The sequence below is a fragment of the Phyllostomus hastatus genome, unplaced genomic scaffold (assembly GCF_019186645.2).
Source record: "Phyllostomus hastatus isolate PE091 unplaced genomic scaffold, TTU_PhHast_1.1 phas_scaffold_317, whole genome shotgun sequence".
Lineage (NCBI taxonomy): Eukaryota > Metazoa > Chordata > Mammalia > Chiroptera > Phyllostomidae > Phyllostomus > Phyllostomus hastatus.
The window spans coordinates 11,169,970-11,182,906 of NW_025334023.1; the positions used below are offsets into that span (position 1 = coordinate 11,169,970).

General features: G+C 38.6%; 1 protein-coding gene across 17 annotated transcripts in view; it reads right to left on the bottom strand.

Moving 5' to 3' along the window:
* Window positions 1–12,937, bottom strand: part of DLG2 (discs large MAGUK scaffold protein 2) — a 1,902,487-nt gene that overhangs the window by 152,276 nt on the left and 1,737,274 nt on the right. For all 17 annotated transcript variants that reach the window (XM_045817849.1, XM_045817836.1, XM_045817835.1 and 14 more), the window contains one exon: window positions 2,746–2,860. In XM_045817849.1, coding sequence (XP_045673805.1) covers window positions 2,746–2,860 — 115 coding nt within the window. The remainder of the gene's footprint in view (window positions 1–2,745; window positions 2,861–12,937) is intronic.

A 12,937-nucleotide genomic window follows, 5' to 3' on the forward strand; every position in this document is an offset into this window, starting at 1 on the left:
TTTATCCTTTGCAAAACCCAAAGAGATTTATGTTTGAATTTCTCTTCTCAGTTTACCTATTCCTTAATCTAAGAGTGGTGCAATGCTGACAGAAAAGATTGGGAATCACAGCTAAAGTGCATTCAATATCAGATTCCACATAAGCTGCACCCTTGGGAGGCGGAGTGGTGTGGGGGGAAGGGAGTAGAAGGTCTGTGTTACCAAATAGCTGTGGGGTCCTGGGCAAATCTCTTCCTTCCTGGGGCCTCAGTTTCCTCTTCTGCAAATTAAACATTAGACCTGGTGATAGCTAGGGCTCCTTCCAGCTCTAGAATTACATAAATATTCCAGGACACTATTCTCAGATCAAAGGGACATACTCATTATCTGATAGTTACATAATCAGAGAAACCCTGCTCTCATTTATTTTGAGAGAGCAACTAGTCGGTTGTATAAAATAAGCACAACCAACTGGCACTAGTTCTATTCAAGTACTCTAGATATAGCAAGCATCTCTATGAAAATCCTATAGCCAAAATTGGTGTAAAATTAAAAATAAAACCCTAAGCAACAAAGGTACAAACTTATAGAATTATTTTTAGTAAGGATTCCCCAAAGGCCTTGCTAGTGCATTTCATTTTACTGCCTTTTCGCTTTTTGGCAGAGGTTGGGGGGGTCTCTGTGTCTTCACATGAGAACAAGGCCAGGGATGCTCTAGGACTTTCTATCCCTCTGATTTTCACTCTATGTACGGCCCGTATCTCTTCCTACTCTATGGCTCCAGGAGTCATTTAGATGCTGCAGTCAGCCCTCTACCCACAACATAAGTATTAATAAACATTGAACACTGGAAACCTAATACCATTTTTGCATATTGTAGGGAAATCACTTGGGGGAATTTCTCAAAGTATTAGCTAGTTTTGAGCCTCACTTAAAAGCAGCTTCTCATTTCAATACAACATTCAACTGTTAGAATGTTAAAAAGATAACATTCTTTGTTACCTTAAGTCTTCTGATCTTTTTATGTCATATTTTAATTACCACATTAGAGAATAAGGGTTTGATTTTGATAAACACTACTCTTTCAAATAAGTCTGTTAGTTTTATGTAATATCCTATCACTTAATTTTTTTTTCTAATCTACTACTTTATTAAAGGGACTAAATTATCATCAGTATATTTTCAGGGAACTTCTTCTAGTGCATGAATATTTTGTGCATTCTATTTTTAACAAGATACCAACACTATGGTGATTTTTCCTTCCAGTTTTAGTCTATATAATCATTGTTTTCATTAACTGATTTATCTCTAGCTTATTAACCTAACTGGCTTTCCCAAGTTGCTACCCAAGACTAAAACATTTCAAAATTAAAGAATATTTTGTATTGCAAAGACCAGCAATAAAACACAAGTGAGGGAAACAGAAATAGCCACTTCCCATTATACCTGTGATGTCATCATAGTCTTATAATGCTTATAATGCTTATAACGCTCTATGGTGCTTCTTAATAATTCCTTCCACAGATTATGGAGGAGCATATCAAAGTAATCTTCCAAACTACAGTTGGGCAAATGTGGAATGCTAATATTCTGACTTTTTAAAATTTAAAATCTCAGGCTTCTGAGGTACTGGAACCATCTGGAGTGAGAAGGGACTCTACGCTGGTCAGAATGGCTGGCCACTCAAGGCCTCAGAGAACCTGCTGACTTCCGGAATGCTGTTCCCTTCTTGGCCCTGCTGTGCCTTTCTGACACACAAGAGATGATTTTATAGCCAAAGTGGAATCAATGGGACAAGTCGATTCAAGTACATCATTTAGTGTCTCTAGAAAAAGAGTGAAATTTCAGGTGAGGAGAATATGACCTTAGGTGGGAGTCAGACCAGATTCTGGGGCAGATTGGCAAGAGAGAGAGAGAATACAGTGGCAAGGGACATGGATCCTCCATTGGTAGCTGGATTCATTTAGTCCATTCATTAACCTCCACTTTCCCTTGGTGGCCGCTCATACTTATATTATTTTTTAAAGTACAGTCAGCACTGGTGAAGTATATTTTGGAAGGGATATAGGAGGCTTGTGCTAAGAAGAGGCACATGTTATAGTTGAGTGAGGATGGATCTTTCTCAAGAGTTAACTATGAGGATGAAAGACTGAAAGGCATTTCAAGTTTAATTAATCTTTTTTTTTTGGTTTGATAAATTAATGAGTTTTTTTCCAGGCAAGGAACAAGTAACTTTTATGGTCTGAGAAATGATTGGTAATTAGATGCCACAGAAGAAAGTCTTTCTACCAAAATGTGTTAGGGAAAACACATAACTCTATAAAAGAGTACGTCTCATGTCAAATCAAAACACCAAAGTTAATGCAGTAGAAATCAAGCAGGTCTAGAGGTGATACGGGAATACCTGCTTCCCATACTGCTGGTGAGCACATGTCCAGAGCTTTGGTCCACATACTCAATTTAAGATGTATCAAAATTAAAAACATCTTTTCTCATTATTTTCACTGCATCCTGTGCTAAGAACTTTACCCTGGGTCGTAACATGCTCAAAGAATAACTTGTTTTTAAAAAGGGCCTTTTGCTAATTTAACATAATGGCATTTCAAAAATTTCTTCAAAAATGGTTAAATTTAAGGTCTTACAGTGGTGTATTGATGAGCATGGGTTAATAAGAACACATGATCCTTTCCTGCAAGGTGTTCCTTTGTCTCCCCAAGCGATTGCTCACAAAGTACAGATGACAGTAAGTAATGCTCCGTTGCCTACCTGACATAGAGGGAGCGTTTCTGATTGGTTCGCAGGGACCCGGACCCGGAGCTCATGCTGTGGTTCATCATCTGCTCTCGTAGGTCATGGATTTTGGCCTCAAATCGAGCGTAATCTGAGAATGAAAACAAAGGTGGCAAATTTGGTTCTGTGCCTCCAGAGAATTAGAAATGCTGCCCCGCCCCGGAGGCAGCCCTTTGCCCCTGCTGTTGGTTCCCTTTGCCAAGCAACAGGGAAGTGCACAACTCCAGAAAGGTGGGACGCTGTTCCCTTACTTCGTGTTATTTATTTGCAGACATTCACAAGAGGAAAAGAACAAATTAGTTACTTCCCGAAACATCGCCAGGGAATAGACTGCTAGTCCAATCTGTGAAAAGTCCATGGGGAAAGGGGAGGGTGTGGTAAAAATGGACAACAGAAGGTAGCCTTATGGTGATGAACATGCCCTCTGTCTCGACTGTGGCAGTGGACACAGGCATCTGCACATGTGATCAAATGACACAGGACTAACTAGACGCACACAAGTACAAATGAAACTGGAAAAATCTAAATAAGTCTGATGAACTATGTGAATATCAATATGTTGGTGGGGATGATGTGCTACAGTTTTACTAAAATGTTATCACTGGGGAAATTCAGTAAAAGGTACATGGGATCTCCTTGTACTAGTTCTTATAATTGCATGTGAATCTATGATCTCAAAATAAAAAGCTTAATTTAGAAAGGAGAAGGTGAAAAAAAATCCATGGAAATACTAGGAGGTTTAAATAAGCCTCCAGTTACCCTCAGCTAGTGGATCAAAGAACCAAGTGTTCAGTGATGACTAGTGTAAAAAAATACCATTTAATTTCACTAAGTTTTCCTCTGCTGGGTGGGGGGGGGGGTTGTTGCTGCTAGAAGTTGATCACTTGGGAACATACCTCAATTTTGCCTTATAACTCTAATACAGAAAGTCCATATGCCAAAAGTTCATCAGTTCTAAGATACACAATATATTTAAATCAACTTCTAAGGAGACTAGTGTTAGAAGTGGAGATAGAGAACACTCTAATATGGAATATATTTTAGGAATCTTCAAACTTAAAAAAAGTATGGATCTAAAAAATTAAGAAAATATAAGTATTTTACCATATTATTTTTTCACAGGAAAAATAGTTTTGCCAGATATCAATGCAATAAAAATAAAGAACAAAGGTTTTAAGATACTTATTAACACAATCAGCATGTAAAGAAGAAATAGCTTTTGAAGTTTTGATATTCTTTTTTTTAAAAGTTTTGATATTCTCAATCATAATTTGTTCTATCATTCCTTTGGCACAATAGTGTCTTGCTTTAGGAAAGTCTAGTAGCTGAAAGGCTTAATTTACCCACAAGAGAAATGTGAAAATGTTAACTCAAATTATAAGTGATTCTTTTTAATTACAAAGAAACACATCTGAAGAATTTTAACAGAAGTTCTCAGTACATTTCAAAAAACAATTTGATTTTCAATTCAATTTATTTGTAACTTTTCATAAAAACAAGAGTGACTAAATAAATATAATTAAGATGATCTACTTACCGTGTGTTTGACATGCATTATAAATAAAAAGCTGTACAAAATCAAACTGCAACTCAGTTTTCTAAATATTTGTCTATTGGTTACTGTTGCATGAGATTTCATAAAAGGAAAAATTTGACTTTGGTTTTCAATGATAGCCAACCAATGACCCCTGAATGTTAAATATTTTTAAAGTTTAGTACCATAAAGATAAAACCATAGTGGTTGATGAGAAATTTTTTAGTGCTAAAGTCTAATGTCATCTAGGTTTGTAAAGCTTCTTGTTTCAAACTTAGCTTTGAACAATTAAGTCCTTAATGACTAAATAAGCAGAACACATATTTAAACTAAAATCTATTAACCATAATTTAAGATATTAACTTCATTCCATTTTAGCAGAGAGAGAAAATATTTACAACCACCAATATGAGGCTGCATGCAGATCTAAATCATTTTGTGCAAGTCGTATTTTTTTGCCGCCTTGAAAGAGTCAGTACCACTGGCTACACGGCCGAGGCTGTGCTCAACGGGCTTCTCGGGCATTATTTCACCCTCTTTAAGTCACAAAACAAACTCCATGGATGTCGTAAAATTTGAACTATATAGGAAAATAAATAAAATTTGAGAGGTTCTCTGGTCTCTTCTCCATTTCTCCAGCTTTTCTTTCCTCACTGCTGTGTTTTCCTGCCTCTTATCCACGAGGCACATAGATGGTTGTGCACTGGACTTGCACAGATATTTCTCACACCATTTAAATATATATACACACACACTATATATATAATGAGATCCTAACTTGAATCTTTCCCTACCTTTAACCAAATATATAAATACCATGTTTCTTAATATCTTTAATCACATTCCACAGTGTAGACTGTAATCTATTTAACAATTCCAATAAGGTAGATATTTTGCTGTTACAAACATGGATCGCGGTGTATTAGTGCACATTCATGGTAGGTTAGTAGAGCACCACAGTGCAAGCAGTGGTCAGAGCTTTGCCTAACAGCCCCCAGCCCCCATCAGCATATGTCAGAGAAGATAATCTGCCCTGAGACAGAGAATAACACTTAGCTTCTTCTGATCCGTGCTCCACAATGCCACTTGATAAATACCACGCAACACCTCTTCTCCCCACTCCCCAGCTCCCAACCACTAAATCTGCCATCTGTTCCAGGACTTTCACCTTTATAACTTAGATGACTTCACTACCATGATAAACACCTGAACTGCCACCTCCAACTGACCTGCCTTAAGCTTCTAATTCAGTGCCACTCTCCTATCCCATTTGACCACTTTGCCACTCATCACACCTAATGACCGGTCTTTGTGCAGCTGCCCATCATCCTCATTAGACTGAGCTGGAGGCAGAAGCCAGTCTCACTGTCCCTGGACATCCTTGTTCCTAACATAGTGCCAGCAATGCAGGAGGCATTCCTGATAGGTGCTCGGTAAACATTTTATGAATGAGTGGATAAATAATGAATGAGGAAGTGAGCAGAATCATGAAATGAATTCAGTTGTAAAATGCCTGTAGGTACTGAAACTAAAACAGTGAAACTGTTTTTAATATTAAGGTTTTTTTAATGAAAAAAAAACACACCCACCTTTCTCCTCTAGGACTTCTTTTTCCAAGGTTCAATATTCTGTCTAATTTCAAGGCTTTATTTCTGTCTAGTCACCATCACTCCCAAATCCTGTTGTTATTTTCACTGTTTTCTGGGCAGCCTCTGTGCTCGCCCCACTTCAGCTGTGTGGTACACTGGAAACATTTCTCTAATACTTAAATCTATACATGATTAGAACTTGGTAAGGCTTTTCTAGCTGCCCCAGTTTATGTACCACAACAGGACACTTGCTTTAAAAATAAACTGTGGTCTCCTCACTGTATGACTCATTAGATCTCCAAAATTTTTACTGTCGCACTTTTGAAATGTCTGTTCTACATCATATTCAACAGTGCTTACAATTCCCCACTGTGAGTGGGGAAGTATTGTATTGTATCGTATTGCATTGCATCATGTCTCATTGTACTGGACTGTGTTGTACTGCATTTATCTTTGGAATTATCCTACTCTCCACTTTTTCTGCTTTGACAATCCTGTTTGTCACAAATCTTGTGTTCAAAAGTGCTTACCCTTCTCTTTGATCCTTTTAAAAATCAAACTTGAGCACAAGTAATTTCATCATACCAAAGACAGTAAGATCTGGGTTTATAAACATAACCCTGTGTGCTGTGTGCGTGCACATGGGCGTTTGTGTAAGACAGTAGGAGACCGAGAGGGGAGGGCCATCTCTAGCTTATCAGCGACAAAATCACGTTTATAGTTAGAAATGCTCTAAAGAAGAAAGAGGGTAGGTAAATTGCATAATGTCCTTTTTATGTTTTACAATAATACTGAAAATAACATTTTTAAACAATTTAAAACAAAATCTAACTCTACCATGTCCATTTAGTCTTAATCCCTTCTCCTTTCCCTAAATGCTCTTCCCATTTAAAGCCTTTTCAGTCAGATTGCTAACACTCAGGAGAACATTTAAATGAGATTTTAAAGTGCTCTGATCACTTAAAGGGGGATTGACGTTTATGGAGCACCTGCAACAAGTTAGTATCTGTGTTATATACTTTAACTATATTATTTCTCCCAACAAAGCTCTGAAGTAGGCGTATTATTTTAGAGATGAGAAAATAGGTTTAGAGATGAGAAAATAACCTACTTCACCAAAGTCACAGAGCCTCTAGGTAATAGAGCTCTTTGGACACAAAGCTGGCATTTAACCCTGGCATTCAAACAAATAAGGCTAATTTGTTTCCATTACATCATAATGCCTATTATAACACTAGAATTCTCCTTTAGAACTTAAGGCCACCTCAGTTATCTACCCCTCCCTCTTGACATCTTTGCTCTCCTTCCACTCATCTACTGTATTAATTGTGCATACACTGGTCTTTATTGCACCATACACTCTTTAAAGAGTGAGGATTTCTCACTCATCTCTGTTCCCCAGACCTCTCGGTCTATCACTCCTCTTTCCTTACACACAGGGCTGTACTAGGTGCTGGCATATAGTTTTGAATAAGACAGACCCTGAAGGTGTTTGCTTCCAGAATAGGACATTAACAAGGAAATGAAGCATGATAATGCTGAGGCAGGGAACTGCATTCAAGAAGCAGCAACTAATTCTGTTTTGCTTTGCATGAAATAGGTGCCTGGTAAATGCTTTTAAAATGACAAGTTATCTATTTTTTCTTTCTTGTTTTTTTTGTTTGTTTGTTTTTTGCCTATAACAGGACCCAAACCAACTTCAAGAAGCATTATCTCCAGCTAGTTCTTCTTCTTCTCTAAGTGTGATAAGTCAACTTTCAAAAAATTTCTGCTTTCTTGGATATCTAAATCTGGTTGTTCCTGACTAGACACATCCATATTGGCATTGTGCCATTTGCTTTCACTTGGATGATGGCTGATAACAGTAGACAGGGTACAAGATTTGGGTTATGTTGATGGGGTCAGCCTAGCTCTGCCACTTATTAGCTATGCATCATTGTGAATATTATTAACCTTTCTGGGCTCAATTTCCTCCTAAGTAAAGCAAATAATAATTGTATCTACTTTAAGATAGGTTGAAAAAATTACAGGAGAAAGCTGATGGACCTAAAAGGGTCATTACCTGCAAGTCAAGTAAAATGGAAACCCGTGTCTGCTCCTAGATTCCCCGGCACAGCCGCACTCTGCCTCTTATCATTTGATGTCTCCACCAGGCCAAGGAAGAATGAGGGACAGGCGACCAAACTTTGGAACACTTGACATCCAGATACATCTGCTCACTGGCAGGGCAGTCACTAGATGGTTCCTGGGTCCTCTCACAAACCCACAGTGATTAGGAGGTCGAGAGAATGATGCCTAAGCAAAGCTGCTGCCATTTTCAGGAATATCACTGACCTCATCCATCAGTATATCACAAGGCTTTGAGCTACTGATGAAGCAAACACAAGAGTATAACACTATGTACTATGCACAAGACAGGGCTCTACTACACACTTGCTTCCCTTGCAATTTGTCAAGGGTGGTGGAGGGCAACCAGAATGCAAATCCACCTTATCATTCACCTAGGAAAAGAGGCATTGCCTACTGTGAGGGGGGTTGGGACTATTTAATGCAGTGGGATTAATCTACATGGATTAAAGCTGCCCAACTGCTTACATTTTCAAAGCTCAGATGGTCAGCCAAGGGTCTGAGAAGGTGGTAAGAGTTATTAGCTCAGTGGTCAGGCTAGAACTTAATGCTATGGGCAGGTCCTCTCCCAGGTAAGCTGGTGGGTAGCATACCCCTCCACAGTTACAACCTCAGCCAGCTGAATGGGTTGTCAGTTGCCAGAGAAAGCAGTGAACAGAGGGACTAGGGGACCAACTTCACATCTTAATTCTGTCATTAGTAAAAACAAAACAAACAAGCAAAACAGGGCCTTGGGAAGTTACTGAGTGTCAGTGGTAAGATTTCACTCACAAAGTGGTTTTACGAATCAAAATGAGACTTGACATGAAGTAGTTTGTAAAGATAAGACTGTTGCTGTTATTACCACGATGGCTCCTGCCAGGACAAATGCATATATAGCCCTTAGTGGCATTAATGAGGACAGTAGCATCCTATTTCCAATTGCTCATCACAGGCATTGCACAGCTTTAAAAACAACTGGTGAAATCATCAGGCTGTAAGCAGGGTTCTGCACATTCAAGCGGCAGGTTGCCTTCCTGCTGAGGTGCCCATTTCTACACTATGGGGGAAGTAGTCTGAGGGGACCACCTGCTGTACAACAGAGAAGTGCTGCTTTTTATAGACAGATCCACACTAGAAGCTTTTGGGAAGTTTATGAGCTAGGAAGTTCAAGTTTTGGGGCACCTTCCAGTAGGGGTAGGGCAAATGTCAATGGTGTGTAGGCTGTTAGGGTCACAATGTTGATTACCTGGGCATGGCTGTCCTTGTCACCAGGGTGCATGGGAAAGATGTAGAAGAAGTAGTATCCATCTGTCCTTAGTGCAGCATATGATCACTGGTCCAGGAATGTGATATTGGTGAGCAGCTATAAATGCTTGCATTTCTTTGAGGGTAAACATCCTTCTTTCTTTCAATCGGCAAACATTTTTTTCATGGTTCATTATATGCCAGGCACTATGCTAATCGCTAGAGATGGTGGATCCCCTGGACAGATCTCTGCCTCAAGTGGCGCACAGGCCCATGCCAGTTGCTTTTTATTTTCTGGTCCCTTTTTGTGAATATGAAAAGAGAACCTGCCCCTGGTGAGGAGTATTGACTGTTTGCTAGATGGTAATGGACTATCTACATAATGAGAAGAAGCTGAGACAGTCAGATCCATGTTACAATGAAGAAACTGAGGCAGGTTAAACCTTTGTGAAAGATTATGTGGTTACGGGTAGAATGAGAGGAGTAACGAGGGTCTGAAAGCAGTGCCCTGGAATCAGAGTTGTTGGATGTAAGTCCAGTCTCTGAAGGATGCTGGGAAAACCCCTTACCCTCTCAGAGATACTGTTTCCTTCTTGTAAATATTTCATCTCTACCCCCATACAATGTTGTTCTGAATATCAAAAATACATTTTCATCATTTTAAGCAGCACTGATTTTTGGTTTGTAGGTCGGCACTCAATCCACTAAGCCACACCAGCCAGGACTCAGCATTAATCTTTAAGAACATCATCAATTAATAATAATTAGCACTTTTGCTTGAGAGGGTGGGGTCGAGACTTATTCTGATTTCATATGCAGAGGTGTATGGGTGTAGAGGGGGAAGATGTGAGCCTTATAATCAGTGTAAGAGGTAAACGAAAGTTCTTAAATATAGAAAACCTCAACCAAATATGTTATTGCTCTTTCTCACCTAGAATCTTAAACAATTAGCCATACATAAGAGGATCAGGCATAGATTACTGGTTATATTTCAGGTCTAATGAGCAATACTTTTGCCAAAATTATTTTGTATGAAGATACAGAAATAATTCTATTCATGTAGAGCTCAGAAAATAATTGATAGTTACCATTTTTCTACCTCTTCTTTCCTTAGTTGCCCTGGGATTTCTGAGCCAGACAGGCACAGAAAGGGTATCAGAGATCGCCTTAGAGCTTTCTTACTCTGGCTGCTTTTCAAGGAGTCATGCCAGGAAGAGAACTGTTTTTATGGATGGCTTTAGAAGATTAGCTTCCTTCCCATGTATACATTGGAATGCCTGCCTGCCTTCAAGAGAGCTGACCTCTGGAAGGATTTTCAGTGGATCTCCCCAAGCTGGTTATTTGCCTAAGGATTAACTGGCCCATAATTCAACCCCTGACTTAGGTCATCTCTAAGGTTGCCAACCCGCTTCTATGTTAAAGTGGAGACATGGAATTCTTTACTGCTAAAAATTTACAGATATTGTTTGGCTTACTTCTGATCGTGTGTGTGTGTGTGTGTGTGTGTGTGTGTGTGTGACAGAGATGGAGACAGAAAGATCGAGACAAACAGATTAAAAACTAAGTTCATTAAAATTAAACTTTAAACAGGAATCCTAGGCAATAGTGATCTTTCCTGAATTCAGTCTCTTGTGCATTTCTAGTGCTGAGCATTAAGAACTCAGTTATGGACACCAGGAGGGAAAGGCACTGTCATACTTTTTTCAGTATCTCTAACACTTGGAACAGAGTGTGACACAAAGTTATCAGTTAATAAATGCTAACATAAATGTTTGCTGAATTGTGCGAGCTAAATAAAGACTTTAGGGAAAGAAAATTCATCAGTTAGTTTGCCAAATCTTCTATGAAGTAGATCAAACCTTTTAGAATAATTTTTAAGAACATGTTGAATTAAGGTATGTTGTTTCTCTTCCTTTCTTGTAGTAGAATTGGAGTAATTTGTTTTGACTAGAATACTTTTCTGTATAGCTTGGCTGGAGACTCTTTAAAGAGCTTTAGCCAAATGTTTAGGAATTCTTTAATGTGTGAAATGAAGTAAGTTTTATAGGCAAACAGCAGTCTCATCCCTAACCAGCTATTTCATACTATATGAGTGTAACTCTGAAAATTAGACACATCAAATTTCAATTTGGCTTCATGCAAGCTTTGTTTTATAGACTAATAAAGGCAGATTTTCTTTGATTATCAGGATTATTGGAAAATGGAGTTGGCACAGAAACAAAGCCTGTGCCTTCAGGCAATTGGAGGGAGCCTGGTATAATGTAATTTTTTTAAGGCTTAGAAATAAATATGACTCAACATTCAAACCTTAAGGTCACTACTGGTGCATGGTGTAGATTTTGTGCAAGTTATTCAAGCCAGAGAAGACTTAGTCTTTTCAAGTGTAGAAGAGAGAAATAACAGCTCCATCACCAGATTATTTGAAAATTAAATGTAACAGCATTTGTTAATGGCATAGTTCAGTACTAGGAATAGAGTAAGTGTTCAATAAATGGAAAAGAAAAACTATTACATCTCTGAAACTTTATATTCCTCATTTATAAAATGGGAATGATATTAACACCTTACTTACAGTACAAGGTTGTTGTCAGGATCAAATGAAGAATCAGATATAAAAATATTTCATGAACTGACTAGTCTGGTGCAAAACTAACGTGAAGATAAAAACAATTCATATCAATATAGTCTTTTTTGAAATCATCATCTGCCTAGAAAACTATTTCCTCAGTATCTGAAATTTGTCTCAAAAGCTGTAGAATTTGATATCTGTCTTGGCTATGGAAATAAAGCCACAGAGGGCATCATGTATGAGGGAGTAAATGTGAAAGTCTGAGGGGAAAATGGAAAGCTCTGCTATCATTAGGGACCAGCTGCCAATGGCGATTCTCTCTAAAGATTTTATTGGCAGGTTGGGTGGAAGGTTCAGAGCTGGATGCACAGGCTGTAGCTAAATTGGTGTGATTTATGGCCAATGTTGCATCGAAGGAACAAGGAGCTGTGCCTTCTAATTTAAGGCATAGTGCTAAGACTGCATTCAACCAGAGAAGAAGGTCTTCGTTAGCAAATACTAATATTAAATCCTCACTGGATTTGTCCTGTTCATTTCTTTGTAATAAAATGAAGAACTAGAAGCTAAAATAATAATGTTCAAGCTTCCTGTATTCTTTTGAAATAATAATTAGTTAAATCTTGCCCAATGAAAAGGGCGATATTCTCGCCTAATTATAGACCAGGGCAGAGAAAGGAGATAAAGATGTCTGGCTCTAGAAGTTGGCAGGCTGGCAGCCCCTTTGGTGTGACTTAAGGGATACAAATACCTGTCTTGCTTCTATGACATTCCTATGAGATTTATTTTTTAGTAGCATCTTGAGAAGTAGAAGTACATATTACCATGGTGGATAACTCATTATCATCCCCAGATAAATAGAAACACAATGGGAAGAAAACAAAGAGAAGGTTAGAGACTCAGAGAGCCTAGAAAATTTGCCCAAGATCACCCAGCAGAGCTGGGACTCAAATTTAAATCCTCTAGTCTCAACCTTGTGCAGTGTGTTTCCTCTACACGGATTCTACACTTTGCTCTACAAGTGACTATGCTGTCCCCTCCTTTGCCCCTGACACATGCAGGTCCATGGCTCTCCCAGACTGGCCAGCCACCCTAAGCAACCATTTAATAATCAATTTCTGATAC